The 22413-nt window shown below is 33.9% G+C and overlaps 1 protein-coding gene across 5 annotated transcripts in view; it reads left to right on the top strand.

The window, feature by feature from the left end:
• LOC125063780 (neuropathy target esterase sws) overlaps positions 1-22413 on the top strand; it is a 33260-nt gene that overhangs the window by 2489 nt on the left and 8358 nt on the right. For 4 of the 5 annotated variants that reach the window (XM_047670399.1, XM_047670402.1, XM_047670400.1 and 1 more), the window contains exons 2-22: positions 1512-1593; positions 2503-2711; positions 4459-4645; positions 5640-5785; positions 6380-6508; positions 6849-6929; positions 7289-7411; positions 9803-9895; positions 10434-10529; positions 11106-11237; positions 12923-13019; positions 13722-13930; positions 14543-14698; positions 15221-15377; positions 15748-15906; positions 16512-16630; positions 17985-18098; positions 19016-19198; positions 20135-20290; positions 20858-20977; positions 21633-21819. In XM_047670399.1, the coding sequence (XP_047526355.1) occupies positions 1512-1593; positions 2503-2711; positions 4459-4645; positions 5640-5785; positions 6380-6508; positions 6849-6929; positions 7289-7411; positions 9803-9895; positions 10434-10529; positions 11106-11237; positions 12923-13019; positions 13722-13930; positions 14543-14698; positions 15221-15377; positions 15748-15906; positions 16512-16630; positions 17985-18098; positions 19016-19198; positions 20135-20290; positions 20858-20977; positions 21633-21819 (2935 nt within the window). The remainder of the gene's footprint in view (positions 1-1511; positions 1594-2502; positions 2712-4458; positions 4646-5639; positions 5786-6379; positions 6509-6848; positions 6930-7288; positions 7412-9802; positions 9896-10433; positions 10530-11105; positions 11238-12922; positions 13020-13721; positions 13931-14542; positions 14699-15220; positions 15378-15747; positions 15907-16511; positions 16631-17984; positions 18099-19015; positions 19199-20134; positions 20291-20857; positions 20978-21632; positions 21820-22413) is intronic. The other variant, XM_047670401.1, reaches the window with a different exon arrangement.

Below are 22413 nucleotides of genomic sequence, written 5' to 3'. Positions count from 1 at the left end.
AGGTTTCATATTCCAGTAACCCCTTAAAGGAGGCCCCCTTAACGCACCATACAGTAACTAACAATAGAAATAGTTTACGTCATAGTTAAAAAAAAATGACATTTGAAGTAGCAATTAATGGAAAGAATATTTTTTCCTATTATTTTATTGATTTATTACGCCATCAATAACATTTCTAACCAAACTACATATTTATCAATATTCATGATTATCCTCACTTAATTTACTATCAATATGTTAAATTAACTGGTTTTATAACCGTGATCGAATTTGGGTTTGGCAACTCTAAAACTAATAATATTTAAAACGTATTGTTAAACTGATACAGCTTTGTTTAATGAATTACAATTGTTGTTTTATTGGGAATCGAATTAACATCTTCACTAAGCAACAAAAGTTGTGAGACAATATTTTCTATTGATTAAAGAATTTTTGAGCAATTGACGCGCAATATTTCTTTAAAAGAATAATTATAAGTAAACCAGTGATCCGTTTTATCTTAAATAGTGATATTAAAGAACGATTGGAATGAAATAGTAACGACACGAACCTACTAAGATTAATTTGTTAAAATAAAGTTCGTAAAACAGTTCTTATGTGAAAGAAATTTGAATCATCTTGATAAGTTCGCTCATTTGCAGAAAAATGCAAAAAATATTTTATAAGAATTAATTTTCGTCTTCCTTTCTTTTATTGTTGGGAAATTAAAATAACGCCCGCGCGGGGGAACTTATAAAGTGACGCAGGGAGTGTGGGGTTCGTTCCGTGAGGTGCCATGGACCCTAAGTCGAATTGGTTCGGAAATACTTCAGTGGGCAGCTGGTTCCACATAGAGGTGGTGCGCGGTAGAATTGCCTTAACGGAACGCTTTGGAAGTGTTCCACGGGACGTCACTTTCAGCCTCCACTATGACGGAAAGCGACAGATCCAATACCAAGGTGGCGGATAGCTACGTACAGACCTCAACGCCGGACAAATCACAAATCTCAAAAATGTGTTGCGCTCTGTCGTCTACGAAACGAATATTATACAGTTAGCAAAAAAATGTAATAGAATAAAATGCTTGCAATAAAATACTTTTTGGGTTTAACTGTTAGATAATTTTTATTGGAGTTTGATGCATCAAATCATGTTGTCAGCTGATAAATTAATCTTTATTTCATCGCTATAAAGATTAAACTCGTATTGAATAACGGTACGGTAAAAATATTAGTATCCGAAAAATGTTACGCAAAAAATATTACAAAAAGAAAGCGAATGTTTTTTTCACATTGGGAGTGGTTGCTCTGAGTTTTAATTATGTAGACAATTATATGGTAGGTACTTGAAATAAAAAAAGTTAACTTTTTATGTTTGCTTCGACAGAAGTGTTCCAAATTTTCTTAAATAATTTGGAATTAATTGTTTTCAATACCCTACCTTTGTAATAGTAAAATATTTATTAATATTTTAATTTAATTCGTATTTATTTTACTTAAGCGGGCAACAAACTAATGATATTCTCTTTTCAGCTGCTCTGGTCGTTCTGTGGATGTCTTCTAGTCTCACTATTAGTTGTATTCATCTATTATTATAGAAGATGGAGAGCGAAAGGTAAGACTACTTCTAAGTAATATAAATAACCTTTAATTAACTAATTGATGTTTTGTCACATTTATAAGTAAGTCATAGTTCACGCTTAGTATCGTTAGGGAATCTGAGATTATAGTTTAGAACATTAAAAAGTTATTTGTGACTAAGTGTTTTTGTAAGAGGTCTGTTTGTATTTAAATACTGAAATACACACCCTGTGTACATACCCTCACTTTCACAGCATCACACAGCTCAGCCGAATTAAGTGCTACGTATTTAAAAACATTTATTGATTTTTTTCTTTCGTAAATGATTGAACCTTTTTGTATATATTATGTAAATCATCAAAGGCTATATGTTAAGTAAAATTGTTTTTTGTTGTATATTATTTATGTTAATGTTGACGCGTAATTTATTTGATTAAAACAAGCCTAATGGCTTCACCGTGCGGCTCATCCCTGGGGTCGTAGATTCGATCCCCGGCTGCACAGCAATAGACTTTATGTGTATGTGCGTGTTTAATATTTGCACGTACGGTGAAGGTAAACATCGTGAGGAAAAAAGCGGTTGCCTTAGACCCAAAAAGTCGATAGCGTGTGTGAGGCACGAAGATTGATCACTTACCTGCCTATTTGAAATGATGACGGAACATGGCGTGAAAATTAAATTTATAAATGTTATAAATTTTCGACACCTTTAATATTATAATGACAATCAAATTCATTAAATTCCTAACATATCTTCCTTTTTACCTCCCTCCAAATCTCGGAAATCTAAAGTTTTAGATTCTTATAAATATGAACAAAAGTTAAAAATTAGTTTGCCAAAGAAGTTTTCTGACATGGGTACTTTGTACGCAAGCACTTTTTTTTATTGCTACGTTTCTCCATCATGGGTAAGTGATGATTAAGGAGTTGTTCTCTTCAACAGAATTATCCGAGGGCACAGGCGCCACGGCAGCTGGGGAACCGGCGAAAAGGTTTCGGAAACGAGACAAAATGCTCTTCTACGGACGGCGTATGTTGAGGAAGGTCAAGTCCATCTCCAACTCAGGCCAGGGTCGGAAGAGGCGAGCTGTTATGAGGTTCGCCAGGAAGTTACTGCAGCTAAAGAAGGAAAGCGCTCCAGAACAGTTGAAGGTAAAATAAATTTTTAAAACGTAATAAAAAAAATGTTCTATCTTTAGATAGCAATCTATAATTATCTTGTTACGATAACTTTTTAAATTGCGATTATATATAGGAAGAAGATTAGGCATTTTCATTTTATATTGATTTCTATATATGTATACATTATTTAGGTTTCTTATGTGTAAAATATATTTAAACTCATAAAAAATGGACACCTAAGGAAATTAATGTTTTGAGGTCGATTTAAGTTAATTGAAATTTAATTCTCTGACGTCTATATACTTATTATCGTGTAAATTTGGCAATTTTATTTCTGGCAAATTTTGATGAATTCTTTAAAACCGAAGCAATTAAATTTCTTTTAATAAACTGAAATCGATCGAAAAAGAATTTATTTACGATATTATTTAAAAGTATAATACGTTCTATTATTACAGCAATGATTCCCGTTTGCTGGTGATAGACTATTTGTGATAATTTTACCCCAAAAAGTCTCACAAGAATATTGAAATCATAACGCCTCCCATTTTTTTATTTGCGTATTATTTATGTTGTTTAAATATGAACAAATAAACAGTGTTTAATGGTCTTTATTAATCAGAAAAACATTAGATTCAAATGCGTTTTTATTAAAAAGTTTTTGATGTTGCATTTTTATATGTTGTTATAATATTTTTAATAAAGTATATTTAAAAAAGCTAAAAAATATTATAACTCAAAAATGGTTAACTTTTGCATATGGCTGTGAAAATTATCGCAAATAGGCACCCCTCCCCCATCCCTTCCTAGCGAGATACAATGACATCCTCCCCGTTTTACGCGATTAGCTCTATTATGTACAGTGTACACTCCATGTATTGTCGTTCGATTTAACGATGACGAGCTTGTTCTTCATACAAGAATACACTCTACATAGCATTACACCCACATAAAAACGACAATCAAATAATAAAAAGTACTTTTTAAGTAAGTGTATTGTCCTAGCTCGTAATAAACTCGACTATCGGAAGAACCAAACAGAAAAACCAAGAAATCCGTTCTTTTGTTTACAAATTGGGATTGCTTGAGCGTGCTTTATCACGAAGAATAGAAGAATAGAATAGAAGTTTTATGAAATTACTAACACTAGTCTGAAATATATATATATTTTTTAACAATAACTCTTTGTAACGTCAAAATACGCACAGTCCCTTTGAGTGTCGTTATATAGAGTCTACACTGTATAGTATAACGTGAAAGATGAGCTGAATAATTCATTATGGTGTATGTATAAATTGTCTAAAATATATTTACTATATAGGGCGAAAAAATCGATGATTTATAGACATTTTTGACGTTTCGATTGCATAGCTAACGATAGTTTCGTTATATGATGTTGTACAGGTAAACATTTACATTCCTTAAAATTTGTACAATACGAATTTGGCATAGTGGTATCAGCGTGCGACTCTCATCCCTGAGGTCGTAGGTTCGTTGAATGGCTGACTATGTACGTACTTAATAGTTAATACTAAAGATGATAGAAAACATCGGCATGCCTTAGACACGAACGACATGTGTCATAGAAGGCTGATCACCCACTCGCATATTAGAAAAGAAAGTACCACTAAACAGACAGAAATGTTAGGCCCTGACCTCAAAGGGTGTGTAATAGTTATGTCTTGTGCTTCCGTTTAGTTACAAACAGAGACCTGTTCAAATTTTTCATGCGTATTTCTACGTACTGTAGGTGATACTTGATATATGATACTTGTAGGTGCTTGAACCACCAGCGGAATACTTGGAAGAGGATCTGACGAGCGACGACCGGGTCCCACCAGACGCATTATACATGCTTCACAGCATCCGAGTGTTTGGACATTTTGAGAAACCAGTGTTCTTAATGCTGTGCAAACATACGGAGATAATTAATCTGCCAGCCGGCTCGTTTTTGTTCAAAGTTGGTAAGTATAATTATTATAATGAAAGTTTTTGTAAGTTTAAATTTGTTCGTTGAGCAGTGTTGGCCTAGTGGCTTCAGCGTGCGACTCTCATCCCTGAGGTCGTATGTTCGATCCCCGGCTGTGCACCAATGGACTTTCTTCCGCATTTATCATTCGCTCGAACGGTGAAGGACAACATCGTGAGGAAACCGCGTTGCCTTAGACCCAAAAAGTGAACGGCGCGTGCACAGGAGGCTGATCTCCTACTTTCCTATTAGACAAATGATCATAAAATAGATACAGAAATCTGAGGCCCAGACCTAAAAAGGTTGTAGCGTCACTGATTTATTTTATTTTGACCAATTCACATTATGAAATTCCGTTTTTATTTAATTAAATTAATCATTTCAATTAATTCATAATCTTTCAAATCGAATAATTGATCAAAATCAGGTAGAATATCTGAAACAAAATACGAATTAATCCTACTTTAAAATTTTGCGTTAAATATAAATTCGTCAAAATTTTAGTTTTTGTGCCATTATCCTTGTTTTACAAAAACAAATAGTTTTATTACCCTCTAATTTACTTATTTTAATTAATAATTGTGGTTTAATATTTTTCATTTTATTTAAAATTATCGTTAATAATGACGTATTTGTTATGTAATGAAATAAAATCCTATCAATTAGTAATATTGTTATTAATCACACAATAGACATATATAGAATAAAGAGAACCTGATAAATAAAACTAAGGTATCTTTTTTTTAAATTTAGTCGCTCTTAAAGTCATAGAACTATACCGCCATGTCTTAGAAAAGAAAAGTATGTGGCACTGTAACTTACGAATGGCGGCAAACGCACAAAGATGGCGCGGCCACAGATAATATTACGTGTCATAAGCTATAGAAAATGCGCGCCCCTAGCCCTTAAAATATAAATTACGTTTTTCTTCATATATTATTTGCACTAAAAATATATGGTGATACGATTATTTATCATTAATTTTTCAGGTGATACAGACGAAAACGTGTATGTTGTACAAAATGGGCGCGTGAATGTGTATATATCGAACCAGGATGGGAGCAGTCTATCATTGAAAATAGTACGAGCCGGTGAAAGTGTTACTTCGCTTTTGAGTTTCACTGATGTGTTGACGGTATGTGTAATTTTAAAATAAAATTTCAAACGAAATGCTAATGATTTTATGAGATATTTTAAATACGTAAGACACGTGATTGTATTATAAATACGTAGTAGTAGTATGGTAACCATGGTAACAGACACGGTACCAGTATGTTTAGTCTGCGTTTTGTAATAAGGTATGTTTCTTTGCCCACTGTTTTTACAGAAATATATATTGGAAGATATATATAATAAAAAAGCAATATTGAATGATTAGAAAGTTGTATGTAAGAATGTCAAAAACGTATTGAATTTTGACATCTTAGTTATGGTTTGGAAAATTAAGTGCAGGGTAATTTAATATTTATAATATTAGGTCCTTAATAAATTGTCGTATTATCGTATTGGCCACTTTGACCTGATATCTCCTCAGTCGAAACACCTTTCAAAGATTTTATTGATTCTAATGATTTTTTTAGTAAAGGGATCAATATTGTATGGGAGGAACAAAAATCTACTTTTTGTTCCTCCCATACAAAACCCCAATTTCATATATAAGGACCTAATAAGTGATAACGTTTGTATTGTATTTAGAATCCAAAAAACAATTGTCCATTTTCTTTAACAGGGTAATTCTCAACCGTACAAAACGGTAAATGCCAAAGCACTAGAAGACTCTCAAGTAATTAAATTGCCCATGCGCGCTTTTCAAGAGGTTTTCAAGGAGTATCCAGATATATTCGTCAGGGTTATACAGGTATTTATTTAATTAAATAGTTATAGATTATGTTCTAGTATAGATTGTATTAACTTTAGTTCAGCCGTTAGTATCGAAGAAAAAAATATAAATTTATAATTTGTATTAATTTTTGACACTTTTAATATTTTAATGACAGTTAAATTCATTAAATTCCTAACATATCTTCCTTTTTCCCTCCCTCTAAATCTTGGAAATCTAAAGTTTTAGATTTGTATAAGTATGAACAAGAGTTAAAAATTAGTTTGTCAAAGAAGTTTTACTTTTACGTGCGTACAAAGAAGTGTACTTTGTACGCACGCACTTTTTCATTTCTATTCATCGCTTGCTTATTCGTCAGATAATCATGGTGCGCCTGCAACGTGTGACGTTTACAGCTCTTCATCAGTACCTCGGTCTTAGTGCGGAGCTGGTTAATCCTGTAAGTATTTACCATCTACTGGTTTATAAAATTAATTTTGTTCTATTGTCATTTGATTTTTTCCATTTTTAACGTAATAAAAAAATAAGTGACACTAAATTGCAGTGTTGCCATCTCTATCACCGAATACAGTTAACTAAATTGCAGTGTTGATCAGCCGGCGACAATTAAATGGCAGTGTTGCCATCTCAGTCGGCTAATACAATTAAATGGCAGTGTTGCCATCTCAGTCGGCTAATACAATTAAATTGCTGTGTTGCCATCTCAGTCAGCGACAATTAAATAGCAGTGTTGCCATCTCTGTCGGTTAATAAAATACACGTGATAATAATATAAGTCACTTGTGATTAACTCTTCAGGGTCGCGAAAAGCGTCGTCCAAATACCACAACCGCGTCTCCTATGAAGACGGTAAGGCCAGTGGACTGTAGTACAGCGACGCATTCTCCCAGCCACAGCGAAAGACTCGTTACTGAACATACAGTGAGTATATTTCCGAATTACATTATCTTATTGTTTAGGAGAGTGCTTTAGGATAGTACTTTAGTTGAAACATGTAAACGCTACTTGCTTTAGTACGGTTCTTCTTGACTTTCAAGTTGAATCAAAATAGAATCTCTTTTTATTTTTGTTTCAAGTGATACCCCTCCCGCGCCCGCGCACCCCCCGAGTTCTTCCCTTGTTGTGTGTAAACACGTAATTTAGTAAAATCTTTAGGAGAGTGCATAAGTGCCGTGAAACGCGTGCGTGTTTTTTGATTTTTAAAGATGGCTAAATGGTCGGAAGATACAACTATCAAATTTGTGTCTGAATATGTTGTTCACGAATGTTTGTGGAACGTTAAAAACAATTTATAAAAAACAAACAGGCTAGGCATTCGGCATACACTGCCTTAAAAGAAGCTATTTTGTTTATTATTTGTATTTAGTTTATTTATTTCGAATAAAATCTCGTCTTCTATTTGTTCCATAACTACAGTTAGGATTTTGCGTAGAATAGAGCGTATTTGCCGACGTCGTTGCGCGTTCATTGTGGCGCTATAATGATACTCTACTGGAAGAAATGTACACGTTCACTCGCAACGCACTAAAGCACTAAAGAACTTGCCTTTCAAGTTGTACTAAAGCACTCTCCTAAACACTAAGATAATGTAAATCAGCCTTAACACTTAGGGAGCGTTCAAGTATTACGTCACGCAATTTTTGGAGATTAATGACTTGAATGTAACACGCCGTAACGTTGTTCCGTACCCAATGGTAAAACGTTTCGTGACCACCCAGTGACTCTTTATGCCTAAAAGTTAGTATGTGGTGTAAAGTACCTACTGGAAAGTCGAAAATAATACTTACAATTACGCGTAATTCAATCCCCGCCCCACGTCGTAACATTTTAGAAAAAGACCCCCCTACCCCGCAAAATTCGTTACGTAATACTTGAACGCTCCCTTACCTACATAGACAATTTTCCAAATACCCTCTTTTTTGATGAAACATTAGGCTCATCTGATGTTTAGCGATACCGCCGCCTATAGTCACTTACATTCCGAGAAGGCTCGTAAGTGCGTTGCCTGCCTTTTAAGAATTGGTACGCTCTTTTCTTGAAGGACAGCTGGTACCACACAACAACTGCCCTAAGAAACGCTCAGTTGTGGTATCTCGTCTGTAATAAATTAATATTTTAAATTATCTCATACTGGAAATTATTACGAGCATATGTATTACCCATGTGTAGCATTCAAAAACATAACTAATATATAACTAATTCCAGTGTTGTGTTATGTTTGATTTTCTAAAATTTAAAATGTGTGTTTGACATTCGTTAAATTAGTCACTAACCAATCGACGATTCTCAAAGATATTTTGAAATAATGCGTTTTAAAATCCCTGAATGGGGACTATTTATTATTGACACTGTTCGTTTTGCGTATGGATACAGCTAGGGGTATGGTTCCAGCTATTACTCGGTATCAATTTGAAACCCTTACGGGTACATAATGCAGATGTATTAGAGAATATAGGGCTGCGAGTTTAACCGATTAACAGTAGGGAAACTGCAACTGTACTACCAGAGATTTAAGATTTTTAGACAGACTTTTTCAGTTTAACATTGGATGATTTCAAAAAAGTTGCATTGTCCATTATTTTTGAGGTTAGCTGGTTTTTGTCTGTTCCATCGAAATATTTTTTTTTCAGAATAATAGAATAAAATAATTATATGTAACCATAGCAATCTTGTTAAGGAACGCGACAAAATGCATATAAAAGTAGTTTTTCAATTTACTTTTTATGTTGGTTAATGTTATGCTATCTACTAACTGTCTGGGTAGTCTAATTATTAGCCTTATACCTAAACGTTCTCTCGCCATATACGTTCTTGGTTCTTGATGTACAGAGCCGAACTTGCGTTACCGCTCGGGTCTGAACGTCATGCTCCACTCGTTTTTTTATGTCATCTCTAAAAATGTGACTAGAATTAAGACATTTATTTACTTTTTCTGATATGGGCAGTATTTTGCAGTAAAAAAAACCCTTTCTTCATTTTTATATGACTCGAACACATATCTCGAGACGTGTTTGAGGTTCGTATTTGGAGGTTATAGATTAGGTCGTTAGGTCGGATAAGTTCTATATTCTATTAAATGACATTTCTATGCATATTCCCCGATTTTTAAATTGTCAATATTCACACAGAGGTTTTTACCAACTAAAACCAATGCGACAACCGTAAAAAACAGTTTTCAATTTAACGTCAAATAAATGACAGATTATCTGTTATTATTTAAGATATTGTCTATTGAGATTTGAAAAAACTATTTTTAAGCATTTTTCTGATATACTTGAGGATCGTCTATTATCCCATTGTGTTTAATAACAGCAAGAAGGCAGCATGGCGACGTCATCTCCCATACACATCCAGGGCCGAAGACCCAGGTCCGATATGCCCGATGTTACCTCTAACATACCACAGGTAAAGCCATACACAATTGTGATCTAAACTAAAACTGACATGTCAAAACGGTTTTGTCATAGACCGCGCTATAGTCTATAGTCTAACAGATTAACGCAAGTCGAATTATCTATAATTATTTTTACGTTATTAATTTCTACATAATAAATTACAAGTTACCAGAAACAATTAATTTTAGTAATAGCTATACATTTTAGTCATACACATACAATGAACATTATATATTAAATTGATGCTTTAACTGTTATGTCAGAAGACAATTTGACCACAGAACTGGTTGTTTAAAGAAAAAATAGTTTTTTTTGTTTTAATAACGGTCAGTTAATAAACGCTTTATTTCAGTGTTACCATTGCATTAGCGTGTGCAGTACTAACATTCTGTTATGTAGTTCCTTATAACGTAGTTTAACTTTGCTGTTATGCATTTTTACAACCTATTTCAATACATAAATCCAGTAAAAAAAATATTCGTTTCGTTTAAAAGGTTTTAAGGGAATCATTATTTGTTTTTTTATCGTTTAAATTTTCTGGGTTTTAGCAATCACAGCCCGATGTCCAACCCACGTCGTCATTCCAAAGACCTAAAGAGGGATCATCGTTTAAGAAGCATAACACTGATAACCTTGACGAACAGGTAAAATATATTTTTAATTGTAATGATTTAGTTATATTGCAACACTAATTGTGTAATTGAAATGTGACAGTCAAAGTCAAAGGGAGAGAGCGATTGCGTGAGAGTGAGAAGGGTGAAAATGTGTGTGAATTAAAATTTCGTTAAGAGAAATGAAATATTAGTATTTTATATTTTATACAAAATAATTTATTGAAATCTCAAATGACGAATTGTAAATTAAAATGTCACGTGTTGCATGCATTAAAAATTAAATTTATTATTTGTGTTAATTTTCGACACTTAATATTTTAATGACAATTGACCTCTAAGTCTCGGAAATCTAAAGTTTTAGATTTGTACAAGACTTAAAATTTGTTTACCAAAAAAGTTTCACTTTTTAAATGTTCCTAAAGTCTTCTGAAGTCTTCTGAATCCAGGGGGGATTGAATTTAAAAGCACTAGTAAAAACTAAAGGATGGCTTTCGTATTTAGTGCATTTTAGTTGTCTTTACAAAAGTTTATTGGAAATTTATAGTTTTTTTTTGTAAATGGATAAGTTTTTTGTAAATTTATAGTTTTTTTTTTGTCAATTTATAGGCACTAATACAAATAGCAACAGAGGCCTTCATAAAGGAGCTGGGCTTGGAGAACGATCAGTTATTGACCGGGTGCGTACAAGTGAGGGATCTTCCCGCTGGAACGTATATCATGAAGGAAGAGAGTCATAAGGTAAGGTTATACGTCAATGAAATTAATAAATGTGGTTCTCATGGTAACAAATATGATTATTTTTATTTACAAAAAATAAAACTAAAAAAAGCAATAAAGCGTTTTAGTTTTTGTGTGAAGAAATATGCATTTTTTTAGTATTGTCTTTTATTGACATAACTTTCACACATTTATAATAAAACAATTTTTTACCGGATTGAAGTTAAGTACCTATTCCCCGGAGTTGGTATAGTCGATACCTATAGTCTTCAGTCACCGTGACCACGCACGCTGTAAAGCACGCGAAACGTCGGTTAAATTTAAAATTATGAAAAATAATTGTAAATACATAACTTCAATCCGGTAAAAAATTGTTTTATTATGAATGCATTTTTTTTTATAAAATAGGCTGTCACTTTAGGGATGGGTTGTCGGTCTTTAAGGGGGTAGTACCATTTTTTAAACTCTTGGGAGGTTGTATCTCCTTGAGAGCCGATTGCCGATCTTGTAAAAGAAATGTTTAACTTATAAATTAAAAAAAACTTTCTCCCACCTGGTCACATTAGGTCCTGAAAGTGAACAGGTGAAGGTATAAATAATATATGGGATCATCAATATAAAGAAAATATTATAGGTATAAGTTAATTTATTTAAGGTTTTCTAACTTGTATGTAATCTAAAACACTTTGACAATAATTTTAAAACCTAATTGTATTGTGATTTGTAGTTTTAAATAAATAGTTATTAATTAGAATATTTTTCCTTAAGATGTATTATAACATCCCTGGTGAGCCAGATATCATACAGGTAGCTATGGATTATATAAGAATGGGGTGTTTTCTACATTTATATGTGATAATGTCATCGTAGTTACTACATTGTATTTACCAAAATTTTGATTTTCACTAGATTCAGTATTATTCAAATCGCTTGCATGGTCAAACGAATATATTTCGACTCTTTTCCTTACAGCTGTATTCAAACGGCACTTTGGCGTCCTTTTCAATAACCCAAGGATCGAATTCTTTTTCCAGTTCCTAAATTCTCTCATCCCTCATAAATCTATGTACAAACTTTCCACCTTTTCTTGCCTCTTGGCATTTTCTGCTGCGTCTACTGAATATGGCCATAATGCATCACCAACATTTGCTCCAAGTGGGTTTTGCAGAATCTTCTAGTTTGATATGGTCATATTCTCAAAGATTTGTTGATCTATCCAGTGATGTTGATGTTTCATCATCCGTTTATTACTTTAAATTCTAATTTATCTGATTAGAAATAGGAGTACAACTACATGATACTGTGAGGTTCTTTTTAGCTTACAATAGTATAAAGATTAGATTTCTATGGTAATCTTTTAATTCTTATTTCGGTTTAATACACACACATACTCATACATTAACTCATACTAAAGGTCTTATACGACTTGTGTTTGATTAGATGTAACACAAAGAAGATGTTTTACAAGCACCATGTATCACGGCATAATTGTAATCTATGGTAGTCGCATTATAAACTGAGGCTTAAAATGCGTCAACTTTACCCACAACACAGGAGCTCTCTAGTATGTGGACTAGTGACCGACTCTAAGTATAGCTGGGTTTTTCACATTTGTGAACCTCATGTGTGGCATGATTGTGTTTTCTCGTTTTGTTATTCCCTTTTCCAGAACGTAATTAACGGATTTCTTTCTAAAATATTTGCAGGATGTTGCGTTGGTATACCTACTGTCTGGTGCGTTATTGGTATCGCAAAGGGTAGCTGAAGGAGATGGAGAAGTTCATATGTTCACGGCATATCCAGGTTAGTGAAGATTGGGGCATGCGGCTAGTGTAAAGTTTCATACAAATAAATTTTAATTCAGTTCTAATATTACGTTTGAATGGGTCAAAATGAAAACCAATTTTTCATATTTATTATTAGCTAAGCCAGTAATGACAGGTACTATAGGAAATTCCCTCAACACGGATCTTAGGCTGTCAAGATTTCCTAGAAATCAAAATAAATAAATCTCCTACAAATTAATAAACAGGTATAAATGTGAAGCACAAATATAGAACAGAATTTCCAATATAGCAGGCTAAAACAATATTTTTGAAGTTATACTTCTTTAGGCGCGTTATGAAAAATGGATGAGAGTGAAATTTTACGATTGCGCGCGCACCGTGACACAAAATTTACAGAATGAAGTTGCCCACAGAAGATTGGTACGGCTTTGGATATAATTTAAAAACAACATTCGAATAATAATAGAATTTATGTTACACGTAATGTAAGGGAATAATAATAAATATTTATTTAATTTTTCAAATGTACACTGAACTTTATTGACTATAATCACTCCTTTTCCAGTCTTTGATTATTTAATTGTAATTAATTATTTTCATGCAATCAAAAACTATTTTTAATAATGCCAAAGAAGTATAACTTGTTACGCGCGCGTACGTAAGTACACGCACCCTTTTTTTGTTCTGGTATTAAATAAATGAGAAAATTAATTTCCAGGTGAAGTGGAAGGTGGTTTAGCCGTACTGACAGGCGAGCCAAGTTTCTTTTCGATCCGTGCGAAGCATTTTTCTCGTATTGGATTGTTGTCCAAAACCTCAGTGTATAGCATTATGCGCGAGCGACCTTCCGTTGTTCTGCATATTGCCAATACTGTTGTGAAGAGGCTCTCGCCGTTTGTACGACAGGTCGACTTCGCTTTGGATTGGGTATGTACTTAGTTATTATAGAATTGTATTTCTAAGTTTTAATTATTTCAGGTTAAAAAAATTTAAAAAAAAATCAGCGGCCTTATAAAATATTTTTTTGCGTGTTGTTCCCACGAGAATGTAAGTGCGTGCTCCTATTTCACCATGCCTCCTGCGGATATAGGATAAATCTTTGTTTATAATTTATTTTATTATTATTAATTACTTAGATGTCGTGTGTAATGGTTGCAGCTCCTTACAAACGTTGTGTAAAACAAAAAACTTGGCAATTAAAAAGAGTCGGAATTTATTGCCATTCTTCTCTTCCATTCTACGTCCTTGATTTGAGAATTGGCAGCAAATGTAAAATTAGAAGCATTTAAGATATATTTAAATTTTGACGTTCATAAGTGTACATTGTGTTACCTAAATGAATAAATGATTTTGATTTTTTTTTGTGCCTGACATACTTTTGTTATGCCTATTTCCTCCTGTTTTTACACCGTATGAGGTAGTGTTGTCAGGTTTTGAACTTCAGAAATAAAAATCGGAATAGTTTATATTATGTTCACTTACAAGAAATTTATTATAGACTGTCTGTTCCCAGATCTTAAGTCTTATTCTTTATTTCAGGTATTTTTAGAGTCCGGCCGTGCTGTGTATAGGCAAGATGAAGAATCCGGTTCGACGTTTATAGTTTTGAGTGGACGACTCCGGTCGGTCATCACACATCCGAATGGAAAGAAAGAACTGGTTGGGGAATACGGAAAAGGCGATTTAGTTGGAATCGTAAGTACATAATTCCTAGAATTTCAGGATAGTATATCGATCTTTAATACTAATTAAATCGATTCCGGTATCAATTAACAAAAATTAATTTAGCACAAATATCTGTGCAATTTAGGTTCAATTGTATCTAACTATAGTCAAAGTCCATTGTAACGACATCGAACGGACTACTGATATTTGGTCGTAAAAACCGATAGTCGTAACAGCCGATGACGTTGTTATTAGTACCTAATGCCTATGCATTATATAATCCAGCCGGGACCTTTGATTTTGATCAATATAATCGGTGTGTTGTTCTAAACGATGTCTTCGTAAACGGTTTTGACTGTATCTATAGATTTATTAGGAATTGGCCCAAAAACCCGCAAAATTATTATAATTTTTGCGTATTTTCACGTAAATATGTATAACTTGCTCGCGCGGTGAAAAAATCGAAATCTTCGCGCCTTTATTTAAACTAACTTATATTATTACTATGTAAAAGAATTTAGCAATATTTTTAAATGAAATAATCCCTTTTAGGTGGAAATGGTAACTCAAACCCGTCGTAGTACAACAGTTATGGCGGTGAGAGATTCCGAATTGGCAAAATTACCGGAAGGGCTCTTCAATGCGATCAAGTTGCGGTTCCCGGTGGTTGTGACTAGGCTTATTAACCTACTGGGACATAGGATCTTGGGTGAGCTGATAACATTTTATACATATCGTCACTGTAATGTTCAATACATATGTTCAAGTATTACGTAATGAATTTGGGGGGAGGGGGGTGTCCTTCTGTAAAACGTAATGATGTCATTGTTAAAATTATTTTCGACTTACACCACATAATAGTAACTTTTAGGTATAAAGAGTCACTGAGTGGTCACGAAATGTTTTACTATACTTGGGTACAGAAAAACGTTACGGCGCGTTACATGGGGGGGTCAATAATCTCCAAAAATTGCGTGACGTAATACTTGAACGCTCCCTTAATTATGTCACTTTTATAGAACAGAGGGCAAAGGCAGGAAGATCAACTATTTGTCTCAGACAAGGGAATTTTCTTTCAGGCTCGTGGCAGAAACCGACGGCGGGTCTAGGTGGCGCGGCGGCGATCGAATCCCGACCCTCCCAACATAACTTCTCAACTGTGGCCGTAGTTCCAGTTAGCGATGATGTACCCTTAACAGCCTTCACTTATGAGCTTTATCACTCCCTTTGTGCTATAGGTATGTATTAGAAAAAAAATGACATTATTTAAGAACTTTATCAGTCGAATTCATCTAATTAAATTAAATCAAAATCATTTATTCATTTCGTTAACACAATGTACACTTAACAACATCAAAAAGAAATACATATTAAATGTTTCTAATTTTACATGTTCTGCCAGTTCTTAAATCAAGGGCGTAGAACGGAAGAGAAGAACTGGTAATAAACTCTTGACTCTTTTAATCGCCAAGTTTTTTGTTTTACACAATGTTTCTAAGGAGCTGCAACCATTACACCATGTTCCACATGACATCTTAAGTAATTAATAGTTAATTAATAATAATAAAATAAATTAAAAGTGATATATCACTATCCAATACCATGTATTGTTCTAAACATCAAAATATTTAATTAACATTTTATCAGTGGTTATAATTTACAAGAATTTAATAATAATAAACATACATATTCGGGAATGAGTCCAACTACATTTTCAACTTAATATTCTTGTCTCTTTTCAACACAGCGAAGACACAATTCGACAGATAGAGACGAAATAATAATTTTCAATTGGATCAGCTTCAACAGATATTTCTTTGAAAAGTGAGATTAAAATTTCCAGGTCCCACGGTCCGTTTGACCTCGGATGTGATAAGAAAACTCCTGGGCCTGACAATAATGGACCCCAACAACGAATATAGGCTCAGTTCTTGGCTCGCGCAACAAGAGGATAAACATAAGGTAATAGATTTTTATAATTTGTAATTCACAATTTTAATACCTTTATTTATTAGACACGCTGTTACTATTGATTAAAGCATGTGCTACACGGTATGAAACGGCGGTTTGAAACTTTGGATAGTTGTTTTATGCCAAATTTCGTTTAACCTTGATATGACCTTGGCAGCACGGTTTGCGTTGCAAACCGCGACCAAAACCGTTGGTTTGAAACTGTCTAGCCGCTTGTTTAAAACCACGCGTTCGGCAGTCGTGCTGCGGCGGCGAGCGTAGACGCACGCGACGACGACGTTCTTCTGCACAATGGCACAAGAAGCAAGTGAACGTGAAGTTATTACCGAATTGCTCGAATTCTACAGAGAATTGCCATGTCTTTGGGATTTATCATGCGAGTCATATAAAGACTCGACTCAGAAAAAAAATGCGTGGGATATTTTAGCCGAAAAATTAAAAGTTATAGACCCAACTTTTTGTTGTTTACTTAGGCAAAGCGCCATGATGTCGTTGTAATTAATTCTGAAAGTGCGTCAGGTACGGGAGCGCGGAGACGTCTTATCAGCGCAACGTTATTTTGGACACTGTTGGTTTTAAACCGTGTAGCCGAAAAGCGCAACTCGTTTTTCGTTTCAAACCGCCGTTTCATACCGTGTAGCACATGCTTTATTCGTATCACAAGACTTACCAAATTGTCTATAAATTTTGTATACTTTTTTTTTTGTTTACAATTTTTACCTCCAGAATAAATTAGCAGTAAGACAGCCTGTTTATATAATTTATCGTGTTCTATAAATTATATTGTGACGTAAATACAGTGTTCCAACTGCAGGAAAAATCTCAAATTATTATTGTTTTGTGCTTAACAAAAATTTCTGGTATTTTTTTCTAAAGATTTAATTTAACCTAAATTGTTATACATCTTAATATATATATAAATTACGTGTCACGTTGTTTGTCCGCTATGGACTCCTAACCTACCGAACCGATATCATTCAAATTTGCACACCGTGTGCAGTTTGATCCAACTTAAAAGATAGGATAGATTACATCTCAATTTTTACCCGCAATATTATTTTATTGCAAATATTTGTTTATTATTTGATAGTCACAGCTAACAGATGGCGCTGTGTTGAAAGTACCAACGTTTCACATAAGCTACAATTTAATGGCATAACCACCAAAAAAGCCTGGTGGTCCCCATGACTGGTGTTCTCCTACCGTTTCCCTTGAATAGTTTGCTACTATGTAATATAACAAAAACGATTGGCCGGTCTGCTAGTTTTAGATAAAATAGTTTGTAACATATACCGTAGTATTATTATTTAGTATATGATGTGGTAAACATTTATTAATGTTTCAGGTGGCTTTGTACCAATGCGATCCCAGCCTCACCCAGTGGACTCAGAGGTGCATCCGTCAGGCTGACTGCATTCTCATCGTGGCTTTGGGAGACAAGCAACCGAGTATTGGAAAGGTAAGAGTTCAAACTCAAACTCAAAATATCTTTATTCATGTAGGTAAACAGGTACACTTATGAATTGTCAGAAAGAAGTTAAATTAATTAAAAATTTACATTTACTACCAGTTCGCAAGTCAAGGGCGTAGAGCGGGTAAGAAGAACTGGCAAGAAACTTTACGGTATCACTTAACAAAAAATAACCTTTATACCATAGAAATTTTGAGTTCTCTGGTCTTGAGTTCTTACAATGATTGAAGTTAGCAAATTCTAAGCATAGATGGCGCAATTCTAAATTGCATCATAAAATAAGAGAGGATTTTAGTTAGTACACAATTAAGAGGTTAAAAAACCCAACGATCTTGTTTTGTTTTCTACACCTTGTCTATTAATTTCTAACGAATATTATGAGGATGTATATATTTTTCCTTTCACCTAAGAGGATGTGAGGAAATATTTGAAGGCGGGAAGACTTTGACTTTGTTTAGTAACAATTTAATTTTTTTATTAGATATATTAAGTACATATTAATTGTAGTTTTTTCTTTTCTTTTTTTTTTAGTCTATTAGTGTACTTATGTTTTCTATTTCGTATATGTATATATATATGTAATATGTAATATAATATGGGTGTTAGCTGTAATAAATAAATATCTCGTTCAATATATGTAAATTATGTCATCACTTATTATTAAAATAATCTTAAATTCTTTAGTTAAGAATGATTTTATTGATTCCTTAGTAAACAATTTGAAAATCACTTAATTTTTTCTGTATATTGGTACTGTATTAGCTTATCGTTTTCCTGTTTAAAAGGAACGTTTGTTATGTGAGTTCTTTATAGGTTAAATAATTTAAAAAAGCTGTTTTCAATGATAAACCCCATTTTATATATACAATATATAAGTTAGAAAAGGGAATTAAATTAAATTTCAGATAGAAAAGGAAATCGAGCGTCTAGCGATCCGAACCCAGAAGGAGCTCGTCCTGCTGCATCGCGAGGGCGGGGCCAACCCCACGGGGACGGTCCACTGGCTCAACATGAGGACGTGGGTCAGTCAGCATCATCACGTCAGGTGCCCTCACAGGATGTTCACACGCAAGAGCCAGTATAGAATTGTGAGTATATATTAATACAAGACTAGAAAGGGAAATTAAATTGTTTATTAAAAGTAATCAGAATATAGGTATGTTATCTAAAGCTGGCTTCAATACATTTACACTTTGTGCTTGTGTAGTGTCTGTGAATAAGCGCGAGACGTGATGTCAAACTGAAATACAATCACAAATGCATCATGAAAAGACTGTCCGTCTCTCTCGCGCTCGGTCAAGCTTATGAGTATAAAAGAGACGGTTATTGTTTTTCTTTTGCTACTGTTTATGTTGATCTTTACTGTTTTATATTATTATTATTTTGTGCGACTGGGGTTTCTAAGAGGAGTATTGAAAGAATAGTTAGTGAAGTAAAAGTGAAGTGTGTTGAGCTAGATGGAGCTTATGTCGAAAAATGAAAAATTATTTACACAAACTACTCTTTTACGTTCTTGGTCGGGCTTAGAACTTTTTGATCCACCCTCGTATGCACCTAATATTTATATGCATTTGACACATTTTTATTTATTTACAACCCACCCAACCTTACTAAAACTAGAGTAGACTAAAATGTATAGCATGGCAAAAAAAACTTATTTTGAAACATACTGTATGTGAAATTGCCTTAGTGTGAGTACTGTGAACCCGCCAGCTTTCGATAACCGACCTATACTAAAATTACAATACATTTCTTATTTTTCAACCCTACTTCATGTTATTTTATAATAATAATATATATTGCGCAATATTTGTTATTTTTAATTTGACTAATCATTTTTTTAATATTTTTTGCTTTAAGGGGCCGTTTACTGCCAGCAAAAGCAAGCAAAGCTCTCAAAAATAATAGTACATAAACGTATTTTTGTAAGAATCGTCGAAAATGCATTTCGTTTTCAAGCATAGACAATGTGTGGGTTAAATTGGTATACCTACATATAATATCTTTTTTTTCTGTATCAACAGAGTGAACTGTACAGCAAAGTGCTGATGTCAGAAGCGAGCGTCCACTCCGACTTCAGCCGTCTGGCTCGTTGGCTCACGGGCACCTCCGTGGGGCTGGTTCTGGGCGGGGGCGGAGCTCGAGGAGCCGCCCACGTCGGGATGGTGAGGGCCATACAGGTGGGTTCTTTGAATATATTTTAAAGCAGAAACCAGATATATAATTAATTATATTGTTACGCGAAGACATTAAAATAAATAACTTTAAAATAATATTAAGTAAAAAGCCCCTTGATCTTTACAAATGTACAGTTTATGTTTATTATATATATTTTTTTCTTGTTATCCTAATACCCTAAATTCTTTCAGTACCATTGATCAGAACTTTACTGGCTTTCTTTCTCCATTCGCTTCCGCTGACGCGTCAATATCTTCTATCCACCTATTTTTGGAGCGTTCTCTTCTTCCCCTTGGTCCTTGGTTGTATTTAAAGTCCTTTTTTTATCTGTGCATCTTGCTTTATGCCCCCGCCTTTTGCCACATAAATAACTTATTGGTCAATTCTCATTTTTGACAGCAGTATTTTCGGGTTTGAACCCGTTAGTGAAGTTTTCAGTGAAAATATCCTTTCCTATATATAAGATTGCAAGGGCATATTAAAAAAACCTTCCGCCGCTTTTCTTGTTACACCAATATATAGAGGAAAGACTAATCTTGCGTAATCTTACACTGAAATTGTATTTACAGGAAGCCGGTATCCCGATAGACATGGTGGGCGGAGTCAGTATCGGGGCGTTCATGGGCGCCCTCTGGTGTATGGAAAGGAATATCACTACTGTTACGCAGAAAGCGAGGGAGTGGTCGCAGGTAGGCAGTTTAATAATTTTGGAAATTTAAAAAAAAGTGTGTGTGTGTGTGTCAGTCAGCTACGACGCACGATTGGAGTTTACTCCTTACGAACGATAAAATGGCGATAATGTTCTGTGGCTGTCGACCATATTTTCATACTAAAGGTGGTAAGAATATATATTTTTATAATATAAATGTTTGTAGTCAGCTTCATCATCTATGCCCCAATAGGATTTTCTTTCTGTGACCAAAGTTACCTTTATAGTAAGAGAAGAATAAGAATGAACAATCTTTTTAGTTTTAATTTCACTGACCTTTACTATTGACAAAACTCTATGGCACGCTAGACAATCTTTTTTATTTTTTACACCTGTCAACACTGACAATGTTGTAACGTGGCTGTCAAAACGTGAATTAAAAATAGAAAAGTCTGTGTAATGTATTCCATCTCATTCTTTTACACGTTCAATCCTACAGATATATATGTTTGTCTCTTTCTACATACCGCCTCAACTTTTCGTGTTACACTTGATTTTACTCCTCATAAAATTTCCGTACCGGGCCTTATAACTCAAATCGTTTCTTAAGGAGTAAACTCCAATAATGAATCTTGCGTAACTCGGTTTTAACAAGAGATTATTGGAGAGACTTTGATGAGATTTTTGTTTTTCAGAAAATGACCCAATGGGGAAAACAGCTGCTGGACCTCACATACCCAGCCACGTCAATGTTCTCGGGGCGACAGTTCAACACCACGATAAAGGCCACCTTTGGCGAAGTACACATCGAGGATCTGTGGCTGCCCTATTTCACAGTAACGACAGATATCAGTTCCAGTTGTATGAGAGTGCATAGACACGGTAAGATGCCAGAATTTCTGGCAGAATAAGGGTAGAAATTTTTGGGTTTTGAAGACATTTTGTTATTCTTTTGTTTAAGTAAAATATTTTTTTATGTGTAGCGATTAAATGCGCCTCACATAGTAATCTATATATTAGGTACTGTTGGCAAAAAAAATTATATATTTTTTACAAATATTAAGATTTCGTGAAAAAGAATACAACTAACGTGCCATGTTTGTTTTTTAAACTTTAGTTTTGTTTCTGTGAAATCGGAAAAGTGGATCACAACTAACACATTCATGGACAGGAAATTATCGATTAAGTTTTTTTGCACATTTTATGTTTAATGTTTAAAAATCTCAAATGCGTTTACTTATTTAAAGAACTCTGAATTATTAGTGATACTGTAAAAAATATATCGTATAGTTGTCTTTATCACACTGCAAATAAATGAACGAGACAAAACATTTTTCTTAAATAAGAAAACGCGAAATATAATATAAAGAAACAAGTTGGTGTTACTGTATGCATGGTAACGAGCCTATAGGCCAACTGCCGACCAGGCCAGCTTTTTCATAAAATGCCAGCTACTTGCTTTTTGTGTACGTTTAT

The sequence above is a fragment of the Pieris napi genome, chromosome 3 (assembly GCF_905475465.1).
Source record: "Pieris napi chromosome 3, ilPieNapi1.2, whole genome shotgun sequence".
In the NCBI taxonomy this organism is placed as follows: domain Eukaryota; kingdom Metazoa; phylum Arthropoda; class Insecta; order Lepidoptera; family Pieridae; genus Pieris; species Pieris napi.
The sequence above is the reverse complement of the archived record's forward strand: the minus strand, read 5'-3'. Positions and strand labels throughout refer to the sequence as shown.